Raw genomic sequence first — 27,711 nt, 5'->3', positions numbered from 1 at the left:
TAAGGCAAAACCTCCATATGACTCTTTCAATCGGCATTACACCCGTCCATTGGCGGGTCCACAGGGCTCGCCTAGCAGAAATCGCCATGGCGTTGGCTCTGGAACCCAGTAGGCCAACGTCTCTCTGAGCATCTCTCATATATAGGACAGCATCCTTAATATGACCCAAGGTCAATAAAATGGTATCCTTATCCAGTGTATCAATTTCAGCAGACATGGTATCTGTCCACGCTGCTACAGCGCTACAAACCCAAGCCGACGCTATTGCCGGTCTGAGTAATGTACCAGTATGTGTGCATATAGACTTCAAGGTAGTCTCCTTCCTGCGATCAGCAGGATCCTTGAGGGTTGCGGTATCTTGAGACGGCAGCGCCACCTTTTTGGATAAGCGCGTCAACGCTTTGTCTACCCTGGGGGAGGATTCCCACCGTATCCTGTCCTTAGCCGAGAAAGGATACGCCATAAGAATCCTTTTGGGAATCTGTAGTTTCTTGTCTGGAGTTTCCCAAGCCCTTTCAAACAACTCATTTAGCTCATGTGAAGGGGGGAAAGTAACCTCCGGTTTATTTTCTTTAAACATGTGGACCCTCGTGTCAGGTACAGAGGGGTCATCTGTGATATGCAACACATCTTTTATTGCAATAATCATATAATGAATACTTTTCGCCAATTTTGGCTGCAACCTCGCATCATCGTAGTCGACACTGGAGTCAGAATCCGTGTCGGTATCAGGGTCTACTACTTGGGATAGTGGGCGCTTCTGAGACCCAGACGGGCCCTGTGACATAGTGAAAGGCAGGGATTGACTCCCTGTACTTTCCCTGGACTCCGCTTTGTCCAACCTTTTGTGTAATAAATTCACATTTGCATTTAAAACATTCCACATATCCAACCAATCAGGTGTCGGCGTTGCCGACGGAGACACCACACTCATTTGCTCCACCTCCTCCCTAGAAGAGCCTTCCGCTTCAGACATGCAGACACACACGTACCGACACCCCACACACTCAGGGAAATCTCTAATCTGGAGACAGGTCCCCAACAAGGCCTTTTGGAGAGACAGAGAGAGAGTATGCCAGCACACACCCAGCGTCAATGACCCTGGAAACACAATATATAGCGCTTTTTTTATATACTGACTGCGCCAAGATTATGTGCCCCCCCCCCCCCCCTCCTTTAAAGCCCTCCGTCACCGTGTTCAGCAGGGGAGAGTCCGGGGAGCCAGCTTCTCAGCAACGTGCTGTGGAGAAAATGGCGCTGGTTAGCGTTGTGGGATCAAGCTCCGCCCCCTCAGCGGCGGGCTTCGATCCCGCTCAAAATACAAAAAACCTGGCGGGGGATTGTATATAATAATGCCACAGCTTAATATACAATTATTTATGCCAGCCAAGAGGATTATTGCTGCCCAGGGCGCCGCCCCTGCGCCCTGCACCCATCCGTGCCTGTATCGTGTGTGTGTGTGTGTGTGTGTGTGTGGGTGTGGGAGCAATGGCGCTGCGCGTTACCTCAGTGAAGATCCGAAGTCTTCTGCCGCCTGTGAAGTCTTCTTTCTTCGTATACTCACCCGGTTTCTATCTTCCGGCTCTGCAAGGAGGACGGCGGCGCGGCTCTGGGACGAACGGCTAGGGTGAGACCTGTGTTCCGATCCCTCTGGAGCTAATGGTGTCCAGTAGCCTAAGAAGCAGAGCCTGTCACTGAAGTAGGTCTGCTTCTCTCTCCTCAGTCCCACGACGCAGGGAGCCTGTTGCCAACAGGACTCCCTGAAAATAAAAAACCTAACAAAATTCTTTTTTACAGAGAAACTCAGGAGAGCTCCCCTGAAAGCACCCAGTCTCCTCTGGGCACAGGATCTAACTGAGGTCTGGAGGAGGGGCATAGAGGGAGGAGCCAGTGCACACCCATTCTAAAGTTTCTTTATAGTGCCCATGTCTCCTGCGCAGCCCATCTATTCCCCTTGGTCCTTACGGAGTCCCCAGCATCCTCTAGGACGTAAGAGAAATAAGATTTTACTTACCGGTAAATCTATTTCTCGTAGTCCGTAGTGGATGCTGGGGACTCCGTAAGGACCATGGGGAATAGACGGGCTCCGCAGGAGACAGGGCACTTCAAGAAAGAATTTGGATACTGGTGTGCTCTGGCTCCTCCCTCTATGTCCCTCCTGCAGACCTCAGTTAGAGAAACTGTGCCCGGAAGAGCTGACAGTACAAGGAAAGGATTTTGGAATCCAGGGCAAGACTCATACCAGTCACACCAATCACACCGTATAACTTGTGATAAACTTACCCAGTTAACAGTATGAGCAACAACGGAGCATCAGATCAACCCTGATGCAACCAAACATAACCCTTATTTAAGCAATAACTATGTACAAGTATTGCAGAAGAAGTCCGCACTTGGGACGGGCGCCCAGCATCCACTACGGACTACGAGAAATAGATTTACCGGTAAGTAAAATCTTATTTTCTCTAACGTCCTAATGGATGCTGGGGACTCCGTAAGGACCATGGGGATTATACCAAAGCTCCCAAACGGGCGAGAGAGTGCGGATGACTCTGCAGCACCGAATGAGCAAACACAAGGTCCTCCTCAGCCAGGGTATCAAACTTGTAAAACTTTGCAAAAGTGTTCGAACCTGACCAAGTAGCTGCACGGCAAAGCTGTAATGCTGAGACCCCTCGGGCAGCCGCCCAAGAAGAGCCCACCTTCCTTGTGGAGTGGGCTTTTACCGATTTTGGAAGCGGCAATCCAGCAGCAGAATGAGCCTGCTGAATCGTGTTACAGATCCAGCGAGCAATAGTTTGCTTTGAAGCAGGAGCACCCAGCTTGTTGGATGCATACAGGATAAACAGCGACTCAGTTTTCCTGACTCTAGCAGTTCTGGCTACATAAACCTTCAAAGCCCTGACCACATCTAGTAACTCGGAATCCTCCAAATCACGAGTAGCCACAGGCACCACAATAGGTTGGTTCATATGAAAGGATGACACCACTTTTGGCAGAAATTGTGGACGGGTCCGCAATTCTGCCCTGTCCATATGGAAAACCAGATAGGGGCTTTTATGTGACAAAGCCGCTAATTCTGACACACGCCTAGCTGACGCCAAGGCTAATAGCATAACCACCTTCCACGTGAGAAATTTTAACTCCACGGTTTTGAGTGGCTCAAACCAGTGTGACTTCAGGAAACTCAACACCACGTTAAGATCCAAAGGTGCCACTGGAGGCACAAAAGGGGGCTGAATATGCAGCACTCCCTTTACAAACATCTGGACTTCAGGAAGAGAAGCCAGTTCTTTTTGAAAGAAAATGGATAGAGCCGAAATCTGGACCTTAATGGAACCCAATTTCAGGCCCAAAGTCACTCCTGACTGTAGGAAGTGAAGGAAACGGCCCAGCTGGAATTCCTCCGTAGGGGCATTCCTGGCCTCACACCAAGCAACATATTTTCGCCATATACAGTGATAATGTTTAGCCGTCACGTCCTTCCTAGCCTTAATCAGCGTAGGAATAACCTCATCCGGAATGCCTTTTTCTGCTAGGATCCGGCGTTCAACCGCCATGCCGTCAAACGCAGCCGCGGTAAGTCTTGGAACAGACAGGGCCCCTGTTGCAGCAAGTCCTGTCTTAGAGGTAGAGGCCATGGGTCCTCTGTGAGCATTTCTTGCAGATCCGGATACCAAGACCTTCTTGGCCAATCCGGAACAATGAGTATTGTTCTCACTCCCCTTTTTTTTATGATTCTCAGCACCTTTGGTATGAGAGGAAGAGGAGGAAATACATAAACCGACTGGAACACCCACGGTATCACTAGTGCGTCTACAGCTATCGCCTGAGGGTCTCTTGACCTGGCGCAATATCTCTGTAGCTTTTTGTTGAGGCGGGATGCCATCATGTCCACCTGTGGCAGTTCCCACCGCCTTGCAATCTGTGTGAAGACTTCTTGATGAAGTCCCCACTCTCCCGGGTGGAGGTCGTGCCTGCTGAGGAAGTCTGCTTCCCAGTTGTCCACTCCCGGAATGAACACTGCTGATAGTGCTCTTACGTGATTCTCCGCCCAGCGAAGAATTCTGGTGGCTTCCGCCATCGCCACCCTGCTCCTTGTGCCGCCTTGGTGGTTTACATGAGCCACTGCAGTGATGTTGTCTAACTGAATCAGCACCGATTGGTCGCGAAGCAGGGTCTCCGCTTGACTTAGGGCGTTGTATATGGCCCTTAGTTCCAGGATATTGATGTGAAGACAAATCTCCTGACTTGACCACAGACCTTGGAAATTTCTTCCCTGTGTGACTGCCCCCCACCCTCGGAGGCTTGCATCCGTGGTCACCAGGACCCAGTCCTGAATGCCCGAATCTGCGGCCCTCTAGAAGGTGAGCACTCTGCAGCCACCACAGGAGAGACACCCTGGCCCTGGGGGATAGGGTGATCAGCCGATGCATCTGTAGATGTGATCCGGACCACTTGTCCAACAGATCCCATTGAAAGGTCCTCGCATGGAACCTGCCGAAGGGAATGGCCTCGTATGCCGCCACCATCTTTCTCAGGACTCGCGTGCAGTGATGCACCGACACCTGTTTTGGTTTTAATAGGCCTCTGACCAGTGTCATGAGCTCCTGAACCTTCTCCCTCGGGAGATAGACCCTCTTCTGGTCTGTGTTCAGAATCATGCCCAGGAAGGGCAGACGAGTCGTAGGAATCAACTGCGACTTTGGGATATTTAGAATCCAGCCGTGCTGTTGTAACACTTCACGAGAGCGTGCTACGCTGATCAGCAAGTGCTCTCTGGACCTCGCCTTTATGAGGAGATCGTCCAAGTATGGGATAATTGTGACCCCTTGCTTTCGCAGGAGCACCATCATTTCCGCCATTACCTTGGTAAATATTCTCGGTGCCGTGGAGAGACCAAACGGCATCGTCTGGAATTGGTAATGACAATCCTGTACCACAAATCTGAGGTACGCCTGATGAGGTGGATAAATGGGGACATGAAGGTATGCATCCTTTATGTCCAGAGACACCATAAAATCCCCCCCTTCCAGGCTTGCGATGACCGCTCTGAGCGATTCCATCTTGAACTTGAACCTTTTCAGGTATATGTTCAGGGATTTTAAATTTAATATGGGTCTGACCGAACCGTCCGGTTTCGGTACCACAAACATGGTCGAATAATAACCCTTTCCTTGTTGAAGGAGGGGAACCTTGACCACCACCTGCTGAAGATACAATTTGTGAATTGCAGCTAACACTATTTCCCTCTCTAAGGGGGAAGCTGGCAGGGCTGATTTGAGGTATCGGTGAGGGGGCATCTCTTCGAATTCCAGCTTGTATCCCTGAGACACAATCTCTATCGCCCAGGGATCCACCTGGGAGTGAACCCACTTGTGGCTGAAATTTCGGAGACGTGCCCCCACCGGGCCTAGCTCCGCCAGAGGAGCCCCAGCGTCATGCGGTGGATTTAGTGGAAGCCGGGGAGGACTTCTGTTCCTGGGAACTAGCTGTATTGTGCAGCTTCTTTCCTCTACCCCTGCCTCTGGCAAGAAAGGACGCACCTCGGACTTTGCCTTTTTGTGATCGAAAGGACTGCATTTGGTAATACGGTGCTTTCTTAGGTTGTGAGGGAACATATGGCAAAAAATTTGACTTTCCAGCCGTAGCTGTGGAGACCAGGTCCGAGAGACCCTCCCCAAACAACTCCTCACCCTTGTAAGGTAAAACCTCCATGTGCCTTTTTGAGTCGGCATCTCCTGTCCATTGCCGAGTCCACAGGACCCTTCTGGCAGAAATCGACATTGCATTTATTCTAGAGCCCAGTAGGCTAATGTCTCTTTGAGCATCTCTCATATATAGGACAGCATCTTTTATATGCCCCAGGGTCAGTAATATAGTATCCTTGTCCAAGGTATCAAGTTCCTCAGACAACGATCTGTCCATGCTGCTACAGCACTACACATCCAGGCCGACGCAATCGCCGGCCTTAGTAAGGTACCTGAATGTGTATAAATGGACTTCAGGATACCCTCCTGCTTACTATCCGCAGCATCTTTTAGGGTGGCCGTATCCTGTGACGGCAGGGCTACCCTCTTGGATAAGCGTGTTAAAGCTTTGTCTACCCTAGGGGAGGATTCCGTTGGCGGGAAAGGATACGCCATAAGCATCTGTTTGGAAATCTGCAGTTTTCTATCTGGAGATTCCCAAGCCTTTTCACATAACTCATTTAACTCATGTGAAGGGGGAAAGGTCACCTCTTGCCTTTTTTCCCCATACATATAAACCCTCTTGTCAGGGACTGGGGTTTCCTCTATGATGTGCAACACATCTTTCATTGCTATAATCATGTAACGGATGGCTTTAGCCATTTTAGGCTGTAACTTTGCATCATCGCCATCGACACTGGAGTCAGAATCCGTGTCTATATCTGTGTCAACAATTTGGGATAGTGGGCGCTTCTGAGACCCTGACGGCCTCTGCGACATAGGATCAGGCATGGGCTGAGACCCCGGCTGTCCCACGGCATCAGCTTTATCCAACCTTTTATGCAAGGAAGTAACATTATCATTTAAAACCTTCCACATATCCATCCAATCGGGTGTCGGCACCGTCGGCGGCGACCCCACATTCATTTGTTCCCGCTCTGTTTCCACATAGCCTTCCTCGTCAAACATGCCGACACAAGCGTACTGACACACCACACACACAGGGGATGCTCTATTTTTAGACAGTTCCCCCACAAGGCCTTTTGGAGAGACAGAGAGAGAGTATGCCAGCACACACCCCAGCGCTATATGTCCCAGGAATCACACAGTAACTTAGTGTTAACCCAGTAGCTGCTGTATATACTGTTTTTGCGCCAAATTTATGTGCCCCCCCTCTCTTTTTACCCTCTTCTACCGTGATTCTGCAGGGGAGAGCCTGGGGAGCTTCCTCTCAGCGGAGCTGTGGAGAGAAAATGGCGCTGGTGAGTGCTGAGGAAGAAGCCCCGCCCCCTCAGCGGCGGGCTTCTGTCCCGCGTTTCTGTGTAAAAATATGGCGGGGGCCCATGCATATACACAGTGCCCAACTGTATATATGCCCACTTTTGCCAAGAGGTCTCTAATTGCTGCCCAGGGCGCCCCCCCCTGCGCCCTGCACCCTACAGTGACCGGAGTATGTGGGTTTAGTGTGGGAGCAATGGCGCACAGCTGCAGTGCTGTGCGCTACCTCATATGAAGACTGGAGTCTTCTGCCGCCGATTTCGAAGTCTTCTTGCTTCTCTCACCGGCTTCTGTCTTCCGGCTCTGCAAGGGGGACGGCGGCGCGGCTCCGGGATCGGACGACCAAGGGTGCGATCCTGTGTACGATCCCTCTGGAGCTAATGGTGTCCAGTAGCCTAAGAAGCAGGACCTATCTTCAGTGAGTAGGGCTGCTTCTCTCCCCTCAGTCCCACGTAGCAGAGAGTCTGTTGCCAGCAGATCTCTCTGAAAATAAAAAACCTAACAAAATACTTTCTATTTAGCAAGCTCAGGAGAGCTCACTAAGTAGCACCCAGCTCGTCCGGGCACAGATTCAAACTGAGGTCTGGAGGAGGGGCATAGAGGGAGGAGCCAGAGCACACCAGTATCCAAATTCTTTCTTAAAGTGCCCTGTCTCCTGCGGAGCCCGTCTGTTCCCCATGGTCCTTAGGGAGTCCCCAGCATCCACTAGGATGTTAGAGAAAAAAGTGTTTGTACCTGCAGTGTCAGCTCCTCCTCTATGACACGGTGCTGCAGAAGAAGGTCACACTACAGCACCCAGCTACTGTTACTATGAAGAAGCCGGCATTTTGAGGTCACCCCGTCTGAAGCTGACACCTGGGTTCGGGCCGCAACCCCCCTCTGACGCTACTGATCATTCACACTAAAATGACTTTCCTATCTTCCCGCAACACGTACTATTCTGTGATTTCTTCAAATTAAATATTACAGTTATTTAATTCAACTTGTTCCATATAGGGCTACTTAGCAAGCCCACCCATGAAGTGTACCTCTGGAGGATGAGTGTGCTCGGAAGGAGAGATCAGTTCCCAGCCTGAAGGTCCACAGTCTCTCTGTTTTCGTTGATATATATCAGTTAGAGATGGGATCTTTGCTTCCTCAGGCTTGTGACCATATGAAGAGGAGAAAATATTGGATAGATAGATAGATAGATAGATAGATAGATAGATAGATAGATAGATAGATAGATAGATAGATAGATAGATAGATAGATAGATAGATAGATAGATAGATTTTAGTAAATTTTACCACTTCGCCGGGTGCTCAGTAACAATGAACTGATCAGCACGCCAGCTGAAATGCAAAAAGTCACAGTTCCACTTTAATGCACGAGAATCATATACAGATATGTAGCCATCTCAAAGCAAGAATGCATGCATGGGTAATACAACCGGATTTACTGCTTTGGCCATGTAAGTACCTTTATATGCATTAATTGCATTAAACTGGAACTGTGACTTTTTGCATTTAAGCTTGCGTGCTGATTAGTTCATTATTACTGAGCCCGTGGAGTTGTGATATTGATTAAAGTTTTCTATGCAATTTATCGGATTGAGCACCCTGCAGTTGTTAAGTGAAGAGGGTGCAGCTTTACTTCAGTGTATATAAATATTATATCAATATCAGAGTGCGCTTTAGATTCATAATCAAATGTAGATTATTTGGTTCAAATAAAAGCCAAGGGTGTAAAAGGTTAATAGGCAACTATTGTAGGTGAATAACTTAATCCACAACTATTGTAAAATAGTTCTCACTCACAGATACTCACTCATTAAGGTGAAAGAGAACCATTTGTTGCACCTATAATAGTTGTCGATTAACCTATTACACCCTTGGCTCTTAATTGAACCAAATAATCTACATTTGACTATGTCATATACGGGATATATGGAGATATATATGAACTGTGGATAGAGAGATGGTAAACCATGGGTACGGCACTCAGTGCAATGGTATACTATTACTTCTATATGTATAGGCTCCAGCTACCGGTTATCTACTTATTTAAGTGCCAGATCATGGTGTTACTCTATATATTATATATACAATTACGAATGGTTAGGACTTCAAAAATTACATTAGAACTTTTCACAATTGTATGCAATTTAAATATGTTTTGTGCAACCTGTGATTGTGAGCCAGGTACCAGGCATATAAAATAAAGTTTGAGTCTTTCTGGAACCATGAAATGTTCCACCCAATGTTACTGTATCCTCCTGAGTGTTAATGTTCTGTGTACAAACCATATATGTATCCAATACTGAAGAGAGCCAAAAAGAGGATTTTGGTACTTACCGATAAATCCATTTCTCTGAATCCACTCGGGGCACTGGAGCTGGGGTGTGAACATTGTAGACCGGAGGTGGCACAAGGAATTAATAAAAAAAAATTATTATTATTATTCATAGCTGGCTCCTCCCTCTTAGGCCCCCCTATCCCCCCAGTTTGAAAAATTTGATGGAGAGAAGAGGGAACATGAAACACTCATGCCTCGCGGGAAGGAACCAGACATATCACAACATCAAACAGCAACCAAGAACTGTCAAAACAAGAATATAATACTAACTTGTTTGACCCAATTTAACAATAACACGAAGGCGGACAGCACCGAGGTGGGCGTCCAGTGTCCCAGAGTGGATTCAGAGAAATGGATTTATCGGTAAGTACCAAAATCATCTTTTCTCTATCATCCACTAGAGGACACTGGAGATCTATACAGCTGGGGACGTCCCAAAGATACTCCCATGGGCGGGAGTGCTGTCAGAAGCCTGGAGAGCCAAACAACCAAAATTTGAATCTCTAGAAGCAAAAGTATCAAATTTGTAAAAGCGAGTGAATGTGTGTGCTGAGAACCACGCTGCCGCTCTACAAAGTTGAAGCTACTCTAGCAGCAGCCCAAGAAGCTCCTACAGATCTGGTGGTATGAGCACCCACCCGAAACGTTACTCTCTTACTGTTTGAAATATATGCTTGCTTGATGGTCAGTCTTATCCATCAAGCCAAGGCTTGTTTTGAAGCTGGCCAACCTGTCCTGGGGCCATTATACAGAACAAACAAGGGGGTATATTTACTAAGGTCCCGATTTTGACCGAGATGCCGTTTTTTCTTCAAAGTGTCATCTCGGTAATTTACTAAGCAAAAATCACGGCAGTGATGAGGGCATTCGTAATATTTTGGAAGTCCTAGGAAAAAATCACGAATCAATACACCATCGGTCAAATACGCCTGCAATTTGGTAGAAATCGGGAATTTACTAAAAAGTGCAAATCACAAACACTGCCGACAATAGCCAAACACTGCCGTGCAGAAATACAAATCGTAAAAAAGTGCTAAAAAAAACAGACCTGCTTTTTTATCCCGTGTTTGGATAGGCATGCAGGGATCCATGAGATCCGTGCATGTTTATCAGTGGGAAGGGGATGGGAAAGTGTTAATTTTTAGAAAAAAAATTGCGTGGGGTCTCCCCTTCTAAACCAAACCAGCCTCGGGCTCTTTGAGCCGGCCCTGGTTGCAAAAATATGGGGGGGAAATTGACAGGGGTTCCCCCATATTTAAACAACCAGCACCGGGCTCTGCGCCTGGTCCCAAAAATACGGGGGACAAAAAGCGTAGGGGTCCCCCGTATTTTTGAAACCAGCACCGGGCTCCACTAGCTGGACAGATAATGCCACAGTCGAGGGTCACTTTTATACAGCGCCCTGCGGCCGTGGCATTAAATACCCAACTAGTCACCCCTGGCCGGGGTACCCTGGAGGAGTGGGAACCCCTTAAATCAAGGGGTCCCCCCCCTCCAGCCACCCAAGGGCCAGGGGTGAAGCCCGAGGCTGTCCCCCCCCCATCCAATGGGCTGCGGATGGGGGGCTGATAGCCTTTGTTGTAAGTTATGAATATTGTTTTTAGTAGCAGTACTACAAGTCCCAGCAAGCCTCCCCCGCAAGCTGGTACTTGGAGAACCACAAGTACCAGCATGCGGCGGAAAACCGGGCCCGCTGGTACCTGTAGTACTACTACTAAAAAAATACCCCAATAAAGACAACACACACACCTTGAAAGTATAACTTTAATGCATACATACACACCACCATATACACATACTTACCTTATGTTCACACGAGGGTCGGTCCTCTTCTCCATGTAGAATCCATGGTGTACCTGTTGAAAAAATTATACTCACCAAATCCAGTGTAGAGGGCTCCTCGGGTAATCCATTTGTAATCTACGTACTTGTAAAAATAAAAAAACGGACACCCGACCACGAACTGAAAGGGGCCCCATGTTTTCACATGGGACCCCTTTCCCCGAATGCCAGGAACCCCCTCTGACTTAAGTCTAAGAGGGTTCCATCAGCCAATCAGGGAGCGCCACGTTGTGGCACCCTCCTGATCGGCTGTGTGCTCCTGTACTGTCTGACAGGCGGCACACGGCAGTGTTACAATGTAGCGCCTATGCGCTCCATTGTAACCAATGGTGGGAACTTTGTGGTCAGCGGTGAGGTTACTTTCGGTCACCCGCTCCAGTTTCGGGACCACAAACAGGGTTGAGTAGTACCCCGTCCCCTGTTGAAGCAGGGGAACTTTGACCACCGCTTGTTGAAGACACAGTTTTTGAATTGCATTTAAAACTACCTCCCTCTCTGGGGAAGAAGCTGGTAGGGCCGATTTGAAAAACCGGCGAGGAGGCACCTCTTCGAATTCCAGCTCGTAACCCTGGGAAACAATGTCTATTGCCCAGGGATCCACCTGTGATTGAACCCAGACATGGCTGAAAAGTCGAAGACTGCCCCCACTGGGGCGGACTCCCTCAGCGGAGCCCCAGCGTCATGCGGTGGATTTTGTAGAAGCCGGGGAGGACTTCTGCTCCTGGGAACTAGCTGTAGTTGGCAGCTTTTCCCTCTGCCCTTACCTCTGGCGAGAAAGGAAGATCCCCGTACTCTTTTGGATTTATGCGACCGAAAGGACTGCATCTGATAATGTGGCGTTTTCTTTGGCTGTGAGGAAACATAAGGTAAAAAAGTGGATTTACCTGCAGTAGCTGTGGAAACCAGGTCCGTGAGACCTTCCCCAAATAAGTCCTCACCCTTGTAAGGCAAAACCTCCATATGACTCTTTCAATCGGCATTACACCCGTCCATTGGCGGGTCCACAGGGCTCGCCTAGCAGAAATCGCCATGGCGTTGGCTCTGGAACCCAGTAGGCCAACGTCTCTCTGAGCATCTCTCATATATAGGACAGCATCCTTAATATGACCCAAGGTCAATAAAATGGTATCCTTATCCAGTGTATCAATTTCAGCAGACATGGTATCTGTCCACGCTGCTACAGCGCTACAAACCCAAGCCGACGCTATTGCCGGTCTGAGTAATGTACCAGTATGTGTGCATATAGACTTCAAGGTAGTCTCCTTCCTGCGATCAGCAGGATCCTTGAGGGTTGCGGTATCTTGAGACGGCAGCGCCACCTTTTTGGATAAGCGCGTCAACGCTTTGTCTACCCTGGGGGAGGATTCCCACCGTATCCTGTCCTTAGCCGAGAAAGGATACGCCATAAGAATCCTTTTGGGAATCTGTAGTTTCTTGTCTGGAGTTTCCCAAGCCCTTTCAAACAACTCATTTAGCTCATGTGAAGGGGGGAAAGTAACCTCCGGTTTATTTTCTTTAAACATGTGGACCCTCGTGTCAGGTACAGAGGGGTCATCTGTGATATGCAACACATCTTTTATTGCAATAATCATATAATGAATACTTTTCGCCAATTTTGGCTGCAACCTCGCATCATCGTAGTCGACACTGGAGTCAGAATCCGTGTCGGTATCAGGGTCTACTACTTGGGATAGTGGGCGCTTCTGAGACCCAGACGGGCCCTGTGACATAGTGAAAGGCAGGGATTGACTCCCTGTACTTTCCCTGGACTCCGCTTTGTCCAACCTTTTGTGTAATAAATTCACATTTGCATTTAAAACATTCCACATATCCAACCAATCAGGTGTCGGCGTTGCCGACGGAGACACCACACTCATTTGCTCCACCTTCTCCCTAGAAGAGCCTTCCGCTTCAGACATGCAGACACACACGTACCGACACCCCACACACTCAGGGAAATCTCTAATCTGGAGACAGGTCCCCAACAAGGCCTTTTGGAGAGACAGAGAGAGAGTATGCCAGCACACACCCAGCGTCAATGACCCTGGAAACACAATATATAGCGCTTCTTTTTTTATATACTGACTGCGCCAAGATTATGTGCCCCCCCCCCCCCTTTAAAGCCCTCCGTCACCGTGTTCAGCAGGGGAGAGTCCGGGGAGCCAGCTTCTCAGCAACGTGCTGTGGAGAAAATGGCGCTGGTTAGCGTTGTGGGATCAAGCTCCGCCCCCTCAGCGGCGGGCTTCGATCCCGCTCAAAATACAAAAAACCTGGCGGGGGATTGTATATAATAATGCCACAGCTTAATATACAATTATTTATGCCAGCCAAGAGGATTATTGCTGCCCAGGGCGCCGCCCCTGCGCCCTGCACCCATCCGTGCCTGTATCGTGTGTGTGTGTGTGTGTGTGTGTGTGTGGGAGCAATGGCGCTGCGCGTTACCTCAGTGAAGATCCGAAGTCTTCTGCCGCCTGTGAAGTCTTCTTTCTTCGTATACTCACCCGGTTTCTATCTTCCGGCTCTGCAAGGAGGACGGCGGCGCGGCTCTGGGACGAACGGCTAGGGTGAGACCTGTGTTCCGATCCCTCTGGAGCTAATGGTGTCCAGTAGCCTAAGAAGCAGAGCCTGTCACTGAAGTAGGTCTGCTTCTCTCTCCTCAGTCCCACGACGCAGGGAGCCTGTTGCCAACAGGACTCCCTGAAAATAAAAAACCTAACAAAATTCTTTTTTACAGAGAAACTCAGGAGAGCTCCCCTGAAAGCACCCAGTCTCCTCTGGGCACAGGATCTAACTGAGGTCTGGAGGAGGGGCATAGAGGGAGGAGCCAGTGCACACCCATTCTAAAGTTTCTTTATAGTGCCCATGTCTCCTGCGCAGCCCATCTATTCCCCTTGGTCCTTACGGAGTCCCCAGCATCCTCTAGGACGTAAGAGAAATAAGATTTTACTTACCGGTAAATCTATTTCTCGTAGTCCGTAGTGGATGCTGGGGACTCCGTAAGGACCATGGGGAATAGACGGGCTCCGCAGGAGACAGGGCACTTTAAGAAAGAATTTGGATACTGGTGTGCTCTGGCTCCTCCCTCTATGTCCCTCCTGCAGACCTCAGTTAGAGAAACTGTGCCCGGAAGAGCTGACAGTACAAGGAAAGGATTTTGAAATCCAGGGCAAGACTCATACCAGTCACACCAATCACACCGTATAACTTGTGATAAACTTACCCAGTTAACAGTATGAGCAACAACGGAGCATCAGATCAACCCTGATGCAACCAAACATAACCCTTATTTAAGCAATAACTATGTACAAGTATTGCAGAAGAAGTCCGCACTTGGGACGGGCGCCCAGCATCCACTACGGACTACGAGAAATAGATTTACCGGTAAGTAAAATCTTATTTTCTCTAACGTCCTAATGGATGCTGGGGACTCCGTAAGGACCATGGGGATTATACCAAAGCTCCCAAACGGGCGGGAGAGTGCGGATGACTCTGCAGCACCGAATGAGCAAACACAAGGTCCTCCTCAGCCAGGGTATCAAACTTGTAAAACTTTGCAAAAGTGTTCGAACCTGACCAAGTAGCTGCACGGCAAAGCTGTAATGCTGAGACCCCTCGGGCAGCCGCCCAAGAAGAGCCCACCTTCCTTGTGGAGTGGGCTTTTACCGATTTTGGAAGCGGCAATCCAGCAGCAGAATGAGCCTGCTGAATCGTGTTACAGATCCAGCGAGCAATAGTTTGCTTTGAAGCAGGAGCACCCAGCTTGTTGGATGCATACAGGATAAACAGCGACTCAGTTTTCCTGACTCTAGCAGTTCTGGCTACATAAACCTTCAAAGCCCTGACCACATCTAGTAACTCGGAATCCTCCAAATCACGAGTAGCCACAGGCACCACAATAGGTTGGTTCATATGAAAGGATGACACCACTTTTGGCAGAAATTGTGGACGGGTCCGCAATTCTGCCCTGTCCATATGGAAAACCAGATAGGGGCTTTTATGTGACAAAGCCGCTAATTCTGACACACGCCTAGCTGACGCCAAGGCTAATAGCATAACCACCTTCCACGTGAGAAATTTTAACTCCACGGTTTTGAGTGGCTCAAACCAGTGTGACTTCAGGAAACTCAACACCACGTTAAGATCCAAAGGTGCCACTGGAGGCACAAAAGGGGGCTGAATATGCAGCACTCCCTTTACAAACATCTGGACTTCAGGAAGAGAAGCCAGTTCTTTTTGAAAGAAAATGGATAGAGCCGAAATCTGGACCTTAATGGAAACCAATTTCAGGCCCAAAGTCACTCCTGACTGTAGGAAGTGAAGGAAACGGCCCAGCTGGAATTCCTCCGTAGGGGCATTCCTGGCCTCACACCAAGCAACATATTTTCGCCATATACAGTGATAATGTTTAGCCGTCACGTCCTTCCTAGCCTTAATCAGCGTAGGAATAACCTCATCCGGAATGCCTTTTTCTGCTAGGATCCGGCGTTCAACCGCCATGCCGTCAAACGCAGCCGCGGTAAGTCTTGGAACAGACAGGGCCCCTGTTGCAGCAAGTCCTGTCTTAGAGGTAGAGGCCATGGGTCCTCTGTGAGCATTTCTTGCAGATCCGGATACCAAGACCTTCTTGGCCAATCCGGAACAATGAGTATTGTTCTCACTCCCCTTTTTTTTATGATTCTCAGCACCTTTGGTATGAGAGGAAGAGGAGGAAATACATAAACCGACTGGAACACCCACGGTATCACTAGTGCGTCTACAGCTATCGCCTGAGGGTCTCTTGACCTGGCGCAATATCTCTGTAGCTTTTTGTTGAGGCGGGATGCCATCATGTCCACCTGTGGCAGTTCCCACCGCCTTGCAATCTGTGTGAAGACTTCTTGATGAAGTCCCCACTCTCCCGGGTGGAGGTCGTGCCTGCTGAGGAAGTCTGCTTCCCAGTTGTCCACTCCCGGAATGAACACTGCTGATAGTGCTCTTACGTGATTCTCCGCCCAGCGAAGAATTCTGGTGGCTTCCGCCATCGCCACCCTGCTCCTTGTGCCGCCTTGGTGGTTTACATGAGCCACTGCAGTGATGTTGTCTAACTGAATCAGCACCGATTGGTCGCGAAGCAGGGTCTCCGCTTGACTTAGGGCGTTGTATATGGCCCTTAGTTCCAGGATATTGATGTGAAGACAAATCTCCTGACTTGACCACAGACCTTGGAAATTTCTTCCCTGTGTGACTGCACCCCACCATCGGAGGCTTGCATCCGTGGTCACCAGGACCCAGTCCTGGATGCCCGAATCTGCGGCCCTCTAGAAGGTGAGCACTCTGCAGCCACCACAGGAGAGACACCCTGGCCCTGGGGGATAGGGTGATCAGCCGATGCATCTGTAGATGTGATCCGGACCACTTGTCCAACAGATCCCATTGAAAGGTCCTCGCATGGAACCTGCCGAAGGGAATGGCCTCGTATGATGCCACCATCTTTCTCAGGACTCGCGTGCAGTGATGCACCGACACCTGTTTTGGTTTTAATAGGCCTCTGACCAGTGTCATGAGCTCCTGAACCTTCTCCCTCGGGAGATAGACCCTCTTCTGGTCTGTGTCCAGAATCATGCCCAGGAAGGGCAGACGAGTCGTAGGAATCAACTGCGACTTTGGGATATTTAGAATCCAGCCGTGCTGTTGTAACACTTCACGAGAGCGTGCTACGCTGATCAGCAAGTGCTCTCTGGACCTCGCCTTTATGAGGAGATCGTCCAAGTATGGGATAATTGTGACCCCTTGCTTTCGCAGGAGCACCATCATTTCCGCCATTACCTTGGTAAATATTCTCGGTGCCGTGGAGAGACCAAACGGCATCGTCTGGAATTGGTAATGACAATCCTGTACCACAAATCTGAGGTACGCCTGATGAGGTGGATAAATGGGGACATGAAGGTATGCATCCTTTATGTCCAGAGACACCATAAAATCCCCCCCTTCCAGGCTTGCGATGACCGCTCTGAGCGATTCCATCTTGAACTTGAACCTTTTCAGGTATATGTTCAGGGATTTTAAATTTAATATGGGTCTGACCGAACCGTCCGGTTTCGGTACCACAAACATGGTCGAATAATAACCCTTTCCTTGTTGAAGGAGGGGAACCTTGACCACCACCTGCTGAAGATACAATTTGTGAATTGCAGCTAACACTATTTCCCTCTCTAAGGGGGAAGCTGGCAGGGCTGATTTGAGGTATCGGTGAGGGGGCATCTCTTCGAATTCCAGCTTGTATCCCTGAGACACAATCTCTATCGCCCAGGGATCCACCTGGGAGTGAACCCACTTGTGGCTGAAATTTCGGAGACGTGCCCCCACCGGGCCTAGCTCCGCCAGAGGAGCCCCAGCGTCATGCGGTGGATTTAGTGGAAGCCGGGGAGGACTTCTGTTCCTGGGAACTAGCTGTATTGTGCAGCTTCTTTCCTCTACCCCTGCCTCTGGCAAGAAAGGACGCACCTCGGACTTTCTTGCCTTTTTGTGATCGAAAGGACTGCATTTGGTAATACGGTGCTTTCTTAGGTTGTGAGGGAACATATGGCAAAAAATTTGACTTTCCAGCCGTAGCTGTGGAGACCAGGTCCGAGAGACCCTCCCCAAACAACTCCTCACCCTTGTAAGGTAAAACCTCCATGTGCCTTTTTGAGTCGGCATCTCCTGTCCATTGCCGAGTCCACAGGACCCTTCTGGCAGAAATCGACATTGCATTTATTCTAGAGCCCAGTAGGCTAATGTCTCTTTGAGCATCTCTCATATATAGGACAGCATCTTTTATATGCCCCAGGGTCAGTAATATAGTATCCTTGTCCAAGGTATCAAGTTCCTCAGACAACGATCTGTCCATGCTGCTACAGCACTACACATCCAGGCCGACGCAATCGCCGGCCTTAGTAAGGTACCTGAATGTGTATAAATGGACTTCAGGATACCCTCCTGCTTACTATCCGCAGCATCTTTTAGGGTGGCCGTATCCTGTGACGGCAGGGCTACCCTCTTGGATAAGCGTGTTAAAGCTTTGTCTACCCTAGGGGAGGATTCCGTTGGCGGGAAAGGATACGCCATAAGCATCTGTTTGGAAATCTGCAGTTTTCTATCTGGAGATTCCCAAGCCTTTTCACATAACTCATTTAACTCATGTGAAGGGGGAAAGGTCACCTCTTGCCTTTTTTCCCCATACATATAAACCCTCTTGTCAGGGACTGGGGTTTCCTCTATGATGTGCAACACATCTTTCATTGCTATAATCATGTAACGGATGGCTTTAGCCATTTTAGGCTGTAACTTTGCATCATCGCCATCGACACTGGAGTCAGAATCCGTGTCTATATCTGTGTCAACAATTTGGGATAGTGGGCGCTTCTGAGACCCTGACGGCCTCTGCGACATAGGATCAGGCATGGGCTGAGACCCCGGCTGTCCCACGGCATCAGCTTTATCCAACCTTTTATGCAAGGAAGTAACATTATCATTTAAAACCTTCCACATATCCATCCAATCGGGTGTCGGCACCGTCGGCGGCGACCCCACATTCATTTGTTCCCGCTCTGTTTCCACATAGCCTTCCTCGTCAAACATGCCGACACAAGCGTACTGACACACCACACACACAGGGGATGCTCTATTTTTAGACAGTTCCCCCACAAGGCCTTTTGGAGAGACAGAGAGAGAGTATGCCAGCACACACCCCAGCGCTATATGTCCCAGGAATCACACAGTAACTTAGTGTTAACCCAGTAGCTGCTGTATATACTGTTTTTGCGCCAAATTTATGTGCCCCCCCTCTCTTTTTACCCTCTTCTACCGTGATTCTGCAGGGGAGAGCCTGGGGAGCTTCCTCTCAGCGGAGCTGTGGAGAGAAAATGGCGCTGGTGAGTGCTGAGGAAGAAGCCCCGCCCCCTCAGCGGCGGGCTTCTGTCCCGCGTTTCTGTGTAAAAATATGGCGGGGGCCCATGCATATACACAGTGCCCAACTGTATATATGCCCACTTTTGCCAAGAGGTCTCTAATTGCTGCCCAGGGCGCCCCCCCCTGCGCCCTGCACCCTACAGTGACCGGAGTATGTGGGTTTAGTGTGGGAGCAATGGCGCACAGCTGCAGTGCTGTGCGCTACCTCATATGAAGACTGGAGTCTTCTGCCGCCGATTTCGAAGTCTTCTTGCTTCTCTCACCGGCTCTGCAAGGGGGACGGCGGCGCGGCTCCGGGATCGGACGACCAAGGGTGCGATCCTGTGTACGATCCCTCTGGAGCTAATGGTGTCCAGTAGCCTAAGAAGCAGGACCTATCTTCAGTGAGTAGGGCTGCTTCTCTCCCCTCAGTCCCACGTAGCAGAGAGTCTGTTGCCAGCAGATCTCTCTGAAAATAAAAAACCTAACAAAATACTTTCTATTTAGCAAGCTCAGGAGAGCTCACTAAGTAGCACCCAGCTCGTCCGGGCACAGATTCAAACTGAGGTCTGGAGGAGGGGCATAGAGGGAGGAGCCAGAGCACACCAGTATCCAAATTCTTTCTTAAAGTGCCCTGTCTCCTGCGGAGCCCGTCTGTTCCCCATGGTCCTTAGGGAGTCCCCAGCATCCACTAGGATGTTAGAGAAAAAAGTGTTTGTACCTGCAGTGTCAGCTCCTCCTCTATGACACGGTGCTGCAGAAGAAGGTCACACTACAGCACCCAGCTACTGTTACTATGAAGAAGCCGGCATTTTGAGGTCACCCCGTCTGAAGCTGACACCTGGGTTCGGGCCGCAACCCCCCTCTGACGCTACTGATCATTCACACTAAAATGACTTTCCTATCTTCCCGCAACACGTACTATTCTGTGATTTCTTCAAATTAAATATTACAGTTATTTAATTCAACTTGTTCCATATAGGGCTACTTAGCAAGCCCACCCATGAAGTGTACCTCTGGAGGATGAGTGTGCTCGGAAGGAGAGATCAGTTCCCAGCCTGAAGGTCCACAGTCTCTCTGTTTTCGTTGATATATATCAGTTAGAGATGGGATCTTTGCTTCCTCAGGCTTGTGACCATATGAAGAGGAGAAAATATTGGATAGATAGATAGATAGATAGATAGATAGATAGATAGATAGATAGATAGATAGATAGATAGATAGATAGATAGATAGATAGATAGATAGATAGATAGATAGATAGATAGATAGATAGATAGATAGATAGATTTTAGTAAATTTTACCACTTCGCCGGGTGCTCAGTAACAATGAACTGATCAGCACGCCAGCTGAAATGCAAAAAGTCACAGTTCCACTTTAATGCACGAGAATCATATACAGATATGTAGCCATCTCAAAGCAAGAATGCATGCATGGGTAATACAACCGGATTTACTGCTTTGGCCATGTAAGTACCTTTATATGCATTAATTGCATTAAACTGGAACTGTGACTTTTTGCATTTAAGCTTGCGTGCTGATTAGTTCATTATTACTGAGCCCGTGGAGTTGTGATATTGATTAAAGTTTTCTATGCAATTTATCGGATTGAGCACCCTGCAGTTGTTAAGTGAAGAGGGTGCAGCTTTACTTCAGTGTATATAAATATTATATCAATATCAGAGTGCGCTTTAGATTCATAATCAAATGTAGATTATTTGGTTCAAATAAAAGCCAAGGGTGTAAAAGGTTAATAGGCAACTATTGTAGGTGAATAACTTAATCCACAACTATTGTAAAATAGTTCTCACTCACAGATACTCACTCATTAAGGTGAAAGAGAACCATTTGTTGCACCTATAATAGTTGTCGATTAACCTATTACACCCTTGGCTCTTAATTGAACCAAATAATCTACATTTGACTATGTCATATACGGGATATATGGAGATATATATGAACTGTGGATAGAGAGATGGTAAACCATGGGTACGGCACTCAGTGCAATGGTATACTATTACTTCTATATGTATAGGCTCCAGCTACCGGTTATCTACTTATTTAAGTGCCAGATCATGGTGTTACTCTATATATTATATATACAATTACGAATGGTTAGGACTTCAAAAATTACATTAGAACTTTTCACAATTGTATGCAATTTAAATATGTTTTGTGCAACCTGTGATTGTGAGCCAGGTACCAGGCATATAAAATAAAGTTTGAGTCTTTCTGGAACCATGAAATGTTCCACCCAATGTTACTGTATCCTCCTGAGTGTTAATGTTCTGTGTACAAACCATATATGTATCCAATACTGAAGAGAGCCAAAAAGAGGATTTTGGTACTTACCGATAAATCCATTTCTCTGAATCCACTCGGGGCACTGGAGCTGGGGTGTGAACATTGTAGACCGGAGGTGGCACAATGAATTAATAAAAAAAAATTATTATTATTATTCATAGCTGGCTCCTCCCTCTTAGGCCCCCCTATCCCCCCAGTTTGAAAAATTTGATGGAGAGAAGAGGGAACATGAAACACTCATGCCTCGCGGGAAGGAACCAGACATATCACAACATCAAACAGCAACCAAGAACTGTCAAAACAAGAATATAATACTAACTTGTTTGACCCAATTTAACAATAACACGAAGGCGGACAGCACCGAGGTGGGCGTCCAGTGTCCCAGAGTGGATTCAGAGAAATGGATTTATCGGTAAGTACCAAAATCATCTTTTCTCTATCATCCACTAGAGGACACTGGAGATCTATACAGCTGGGGACGTCCCAAAGATACTCCCATGGGCGGGAGTGCTGTCAGAAGCCTGGAGAGCCAAACAACCAAAATTTGAATCTCTAGAAGCAAAAGTATCAAATTTGTAAAAGCGAGTGAATGTGTGTGCTGAGAACCACGCTGCCGCTCTACAAAGTTGAAGCTACTCTAGCAGCAGCCCAAGAAGCTCCTACAGATCTGGTGGTATGAGCACCCACCCGAAACGTTACTCTCTTACTGTTTGAAATATATGCTTGCTTGATGGTCAGTCTTATCCATCATGCCAAGGCTTGTTTTGAAGCTGGCCAACCTGTCCTGGGGCCATTATACAGAACAAACAAGGGGGTATATTTACTAAGGTCCCGATTTTGACCGAGATGCCGTTTTTTCTTCAAAGTGTCATCTCGGTAATTTACTAAGCAAAAATCACGGCAGTGATGAGGGCATTCGTAATATTTTGGAAGTCCTAGGAAAAAATCACGAATCAATACACCATCGGTCAAATACGCCTGCAATTTGGTAGAAATCGGGAATTTACTAAAAAGTGCAAATCACAAACACTGCCGACAATAGCCAAACACTGCCGTGCAGAAATACAAATCGTAAAAAAGTGCTAAAAAAAACAGACCTGCTTTTTTATCCCGTGTTTGGATAGGCATGCAGGGATCCATGAGATCCGTGCATGTTTATCAGTGGGAAGGGGATGGGAAAGTGTTAATTTTTAGAAAAAAAATTGCGTGGGGTCTCCCCTTCTAAACCAAACCAGCCTCGGGCTCTTTGAGCCGGCCCTGGTTGCAAAAATATGGGGGGGAAATTGACAGGGGTTCCCCCATATTTAAACAACCAGCACCGGGCTCTGCGCCTGGTCCCAAAAATACGGGGGACAAAAAGCGTAGGGGTCCCCCGTATTTTTTAAACCAGCACCGGGCTCCACTAGCTGGACAGATAATGCCACAGCCGGGGGTCACTTTTATACAGCGCCCTGCGGCCGTGGCATTAAATACCCAACTAGTCACCCCTGGCCGGGGTACCCTGGAGGAGTGGGAACCCCTTAAATCAAGGGGTCCCCCCCCTCCAGCCACCCAAGGGCCAGGGGTGAAGCCCGAGGCTGTCCCCCCCCATCCAATGGGCTGCGGATGGGGGGCTGATAGCCTTTGTTGTAAGTTATGAATATTGTTTTTAGTAGCAGTACTACAAGTCCCAGCAAGCCTCCCCCGCAAGCTGGTACTTGGAGAACCACAAGTACCAGCATGCGGCGGAAAACCGGGCCCGCTGGTACCTGTAGTACTACTACTAAAAAAATGCCCCAATAAAGACATAACACACACACCTTGAAAGTATAACTTTAATGCATACATACACACCACCATATACACATACTTACCTTATGTTCACACGAGGGTCGGTCCTCTTCTCCATGTAGAATCCATGGTGTACCTGTTGAAAAAATTATACTCACCAAATCCAGTGTAGAGGGCTCCTCGGGTAATCCATTTGTAATCTACGTACTTGTAAAAATAAAAAAACGGACACCCGACCACGAACTGAAAGGGGCCCCATGTTTTCACATGGGACCCCTTTCCCCGAATGCCAGGAACCCCCTCTGACTTAAGTCTAAGAGGGTTCCATCAGCCAATCAGGGAGCGCCACGTTGTGGCACCCTCCTGATCGGCTGTGTGCTCCTGTACTGTCTCACAGGCGGCACACGGCAGTGTTACAATGTAGCGCCTATGCGCTCCATTGTAACCAATGGTGGGAACTTTGTGGTCAGCGGTGAGGTTACTTTCGGTCACCCGCTGACCACAAAGTTCCCACCATTGGTTACAATGGAGCGCATAGGCGCTACATTGTAACACTGCCGTGTGCCGCCTGTCATACAGTACAGGAGCACACAGCCGATCAGGAGGGTGCCACAACGTGGCGCTCCCTGATTGGCTGATGGAACCCTCTTAGACTTAAGTCAGAGGGGGTTCCTGGCATTCGGGGAAAGGGGTCCCATGTGAAAACATGGGGCCCCTTTCAGTTCGTGGTCGGGTGTCCGTTTTTTTATTTTTACAAGTACGTAGATTACAAATGGATTACCCGAGGAGCCCTCTACACTGGATTTGGTGAGTATAATTTTTTCAATAGGTACACCATGGATTCTACATGGAGAAGAGGACCGACCCTCATGTGAACATAAGGTAAGTATGTGTATATGGTGGTGTGTATGTATGCATTAAAGTTATACTTTCAAGGTGTGTGTGTTATGTCTTTATTGGGGTATTTTTTCAGTAGTAGTACTACAGGTACCAGCGGGCCCGGTTTTCCGCCGCATGCTGGTACTTGTGGTTCTCCAAGTACCAGCTTGCGGGGGGAGGCTTGCTGGGACTTGTAGTACTGCTACTAAAAACAATATTCATAACTTACAACAAAGGCTATCAGCCCCCCATCCGCAGCCCATTGGATGGGGGGGACAGCCTCAGGCTTCACCCCTGGCCCTTGGGTGGCTGGAGGGGGGGGGGGACCCCTTGATTTAAGGGGTTCCCACTCCTCCAGGGTACCCCGGCCAGGGGTGACTAGTTGGGTATTTAATGCCACGGCCGCAGGGCGCTGTATAAAACTGACCCCCGGCTGTGGCATTATCTGTCCAGCTAGTGGAGCCCGGTGCTGGTTTCAAAAATACGGGGGACCCCTACGCTTTTTGTCCCCCGTATTTTTGGAACCAGGACCAGGCGCAGAGCCCGGTGCTGGTTGTTAAAATATGGGGGAACCCCTGTCAATTTTTCCCCCATATTTTTGCAACCAGGGCCGGCTCAAAGAGCCCGAGGCTGGTTTGGTTTAGGAGGGGGGACCCCACGCATTTTTTTTTTAAGTTTAAACATTTTTTTTTTTTTTTTTTTTTACAAGGTGCACAATGAAGCCCAGCACGGATCTCTCAGATCCGGCCGAGATTCATTGTATTAAAGTCGGCAGTGTTTTACAAGTCACTCACGTAAAACACTGCCTAAAAAAACGAATGACATCGACATCGGAAAAACCGAAAATGCAGAATACGGCAGCTTAGAAAATTAGTCGTAATCAATTCAAAAAGTTGCATATTTACACTTTCGATGTCATTCGTGATTGAACTTTGACCTCAAACGGGAAAATACGATTCTTAGTAAATTTACCCCATGGTGTCTGTTCTCCTAAGAGAACTAGTAACCTGCACTTACACTTTTAAAGCTCTGACCACATCCAGGGAAAGATCTCCTTCTGACACCCCCTGGAACTATAGAACCACAATTTGTTGGTTTATGTGAAAACCAGATACCACCTTAGGTAAAAATTCCGCCTTCGTACGGAGTTCTGCCCTGTCTTCATGAAAAATATGAAGAGGACTCTTACATGACAGGGCCTCCAATTCCGAGACCCGTCTAGCTGATGCTAAAACCAACAGTAAGACCGAACAGGTCAGATTTAAAAAAACTCCAACCCCAAATTGAGATCCCACGGAGCAGTGGGAGGACGAAAAGGTGGTCGAATTCTCAACACTCCCTGTAAAACGGTCTGAATCTCCTGCAGTGATACCAGTTTTTGTTGGAAAAGAATTGAAAGTGCCGAGACCTGGACCTTCAAGGATCCTAAACGTAAATCGCCATCCAACCCTGATTGGAGAAATCTCAGCAATCTAGTAAGGCGGAATTCTCTAGGGTTTCAACCGTTAGGCTGGCACCAGTCTATGTATCTCTTCCAGATCCTATGGTAGTGAGCCGCCGTTACCGGTTTCCGTTATGCTAAGATAGTAGGGATAGCTGATCTCGGTTACCCTTCTCCCTTAAAATCCTGGTTTCAAGAATCACGCCGTCAAACGCAGTCGGTTCGAATCCAGATGCAGAAAAGGGCCTTGTGATAGCAGATCCTCCCTCAGCAGCAGCCTCCAAGACACATCCGCCAGAAGTTTCTTCAGATCCGCATACCAACTTCTGCAAGGCCAATCTGGCGCTATCAAGATTACCCACGCTCTTTCCTGTTTCACCTTTTTTTAACACTCTTGGTAATAAGGGAAATGGTGGGAATACGTATACCAGGTCGTAATTCCAGTGCACTGTCAGTGCGTCCACTGCTTCCGCTGCTGGATCCCGCGTCCTGGCCACATATCTTGGCAACTGATGGTTGTTCCGAGAGGCCATGAGATCTACCTGCGGTAACCCCCATCTTCTTACTACTGCGTCGAAGACCTGGGGGTGAAGACTCCATTCTCCTGGGTGCATATATTGACGGCTGTGGTAATCCGCCTCCCAATTGTCCACTCCTGGAATGAAGGTTGCTGACAGGACTATGTCGTGTCTTTCCGTCCAGGACAGAATCTTTGTAGCTTCTCTTAAGGCCATGCGGCTCTTTGTTCTTCCCTGACTGTTTGTGTGCTGCTGCTGTTACATTGTCTGATTGCACCCTCACATGTCGAGCTCTTACTAGACTCTCCGCTTGAAGGAGTGCATTGTAGATGGCTCATAGATCCAGAAGCCATCTTTCCCAGAAGCCATACACAGAGATGTAACGATACCATCCAGTCAAACCATCTCCTTGATGTCTCGAATCTTGTCCTCCAAAAGGAACACTCTCAGTTGTATTGTGTCCAAGATGAGACCCAGGAATTTAATTCTCTGCGTCGGTTGTAAATTAATTTTTTTTAAATTCACAATCCAACCGTGTTGAATTAGAAATTGATGAGTGATCCGAGCATCCCTGATCAGAAGATCCTGTGACGGAGCCTTGATCAAGAGGTCGTCCAGATACGGTATTATCGTTACTCCCAACGATCTCAATTTTGCTACCATGACTGCCGTGATCTTTGTGAAGATTATCGGTGCCGATGACAGGCCGAACGGCAGAGCTCTGAATTAGTAATGATTCTTGTCCACAGCAAACCTTAAATACGCTTGGTGTGGGGACCAATTTGGAACATGGAGGTACGCATCCTTTATGTCCACTGACACCATGAACTCCCGTTGCTCCAGACTCGCAATAACCGACTGTATCGATTCCATTTTGAATCTGTAACCAGTCAGGAATTGATTTAATACCATTTAAATTGAGGATTGGTCTTACGGACCCGTCTGGTTTTGGTACTACAAAAAGATTTTAATAAAACCCCGTTCTTCTCTGAGGAACCGGAACTGGTGCAATAACCTCTGTCAAAAGTAATTTTTGAATAGCCGTTTCTAATGCTCTCACTCTTTGAGGGCACTGAGTAAAGAATTGACTGTGAGGTCGTGTTTGAAAATCCATTCGGTAACCCTGGGAAATAATAATTGTTGATCCAGACTTCTGGTAAGGTTTCGGCCCAGGCTTTCTGAAACCCCATCAATCATGCGCTCACCTTGGGTGACCCAAGGTGAGCTGGGAGACCACGGTCTTGTCAGCAGGTTTAGAGTCCTGCTTTTGGATTGTGGACTGGGAACCCCCTCTGCCTCTGTTTCCACGAGTTTGTCCACCAAAGCCTCTATCTCTGGCATGAAAGGACTGAGACCTAAAAGAATTAAACACCGGGCCAGAGTAGCTTCTTCTTACCAGTTGTGTGGTTCTAAGATACGTAGTTGGCAGAAACGTGGATTTTCCCACCATGGCTTGCAAAATCCACTTGTCCAATTCTGGCCCAAACAACACTTCCTCCACAAAGGGGATCGCTTCCACTGCCTTTTTTGAATCCGAATCCACTTGCCAATCTCTGAGCCAGAGAATCCGTTTGGCAGATATTGCCAAAGCTGAAATGTGTGATGCTATCCTACTAGTATCTTTTGTGGCTTGACAAATGTAAGCAGCCGACTCCCGGATGTGTTCCGCTAGTCAAACTATTTCTTCCAGGTTATTGTCCTCCGCTACAGCTTGAACTATTTGTCCTGCCCAAGTGACAATAGCCT

General features: G+C 48.2%; 1 protein-coding gene across 7 annotated transcripts in view; it reads right to left on the bottom strand.

The window, feature by feature from the left end:
• Positions 1 to 27,711, bottom strand: part of MPHOSPH9 (M-phase phosphoprotein 9) — a 282,866-nt gene that overhangs the window by 158,293 nt on the left and 96,862 nt on the right. For 6 of the 7 annotated variants that reach the window (XM_063964512.1, XM_063964515.1, XM_063964514.1 and 3 more), the window contains 2 exons: positions 20,068 to 20,181; positions 7,997 to 8,110 (listed from right to left, as the gene is read on the bottom strand). The exons of the other annotated variant lie outside the window; for it this stretch is intronic. In XM_063964512.1, the coding sequence (XP_063820582.1) occupies positions 7,997 to 8,110; positions 20,068 to 20,181 (228 nt within the window). The remainder of the gene's footprint in view (positions 1 to 7,996; positions 8,111 to 20,067; positions 20,182 to 27,711) is intronic. 7 annotated transcript variants of the gene reach the window in all.

This window comes from Pseudophryne corroboree, chromosome 1 (genome assembly GCF_028390025.1).
Source record: "Pseudophryne corroboree isolate aPseCor3 chromosome 1, aPseCor3.hap2, whole genome shotgun sequence".
Lineage (NCBI taxonomy): Eukaryota > Metazoa > Chordata > Amphibia > Anura > Myobatrachidae > Pseudophryne > Pseudophryne corroboree.
This window is presented reverse-complemented; position numbering and strand designations above follow the sequence as displayed.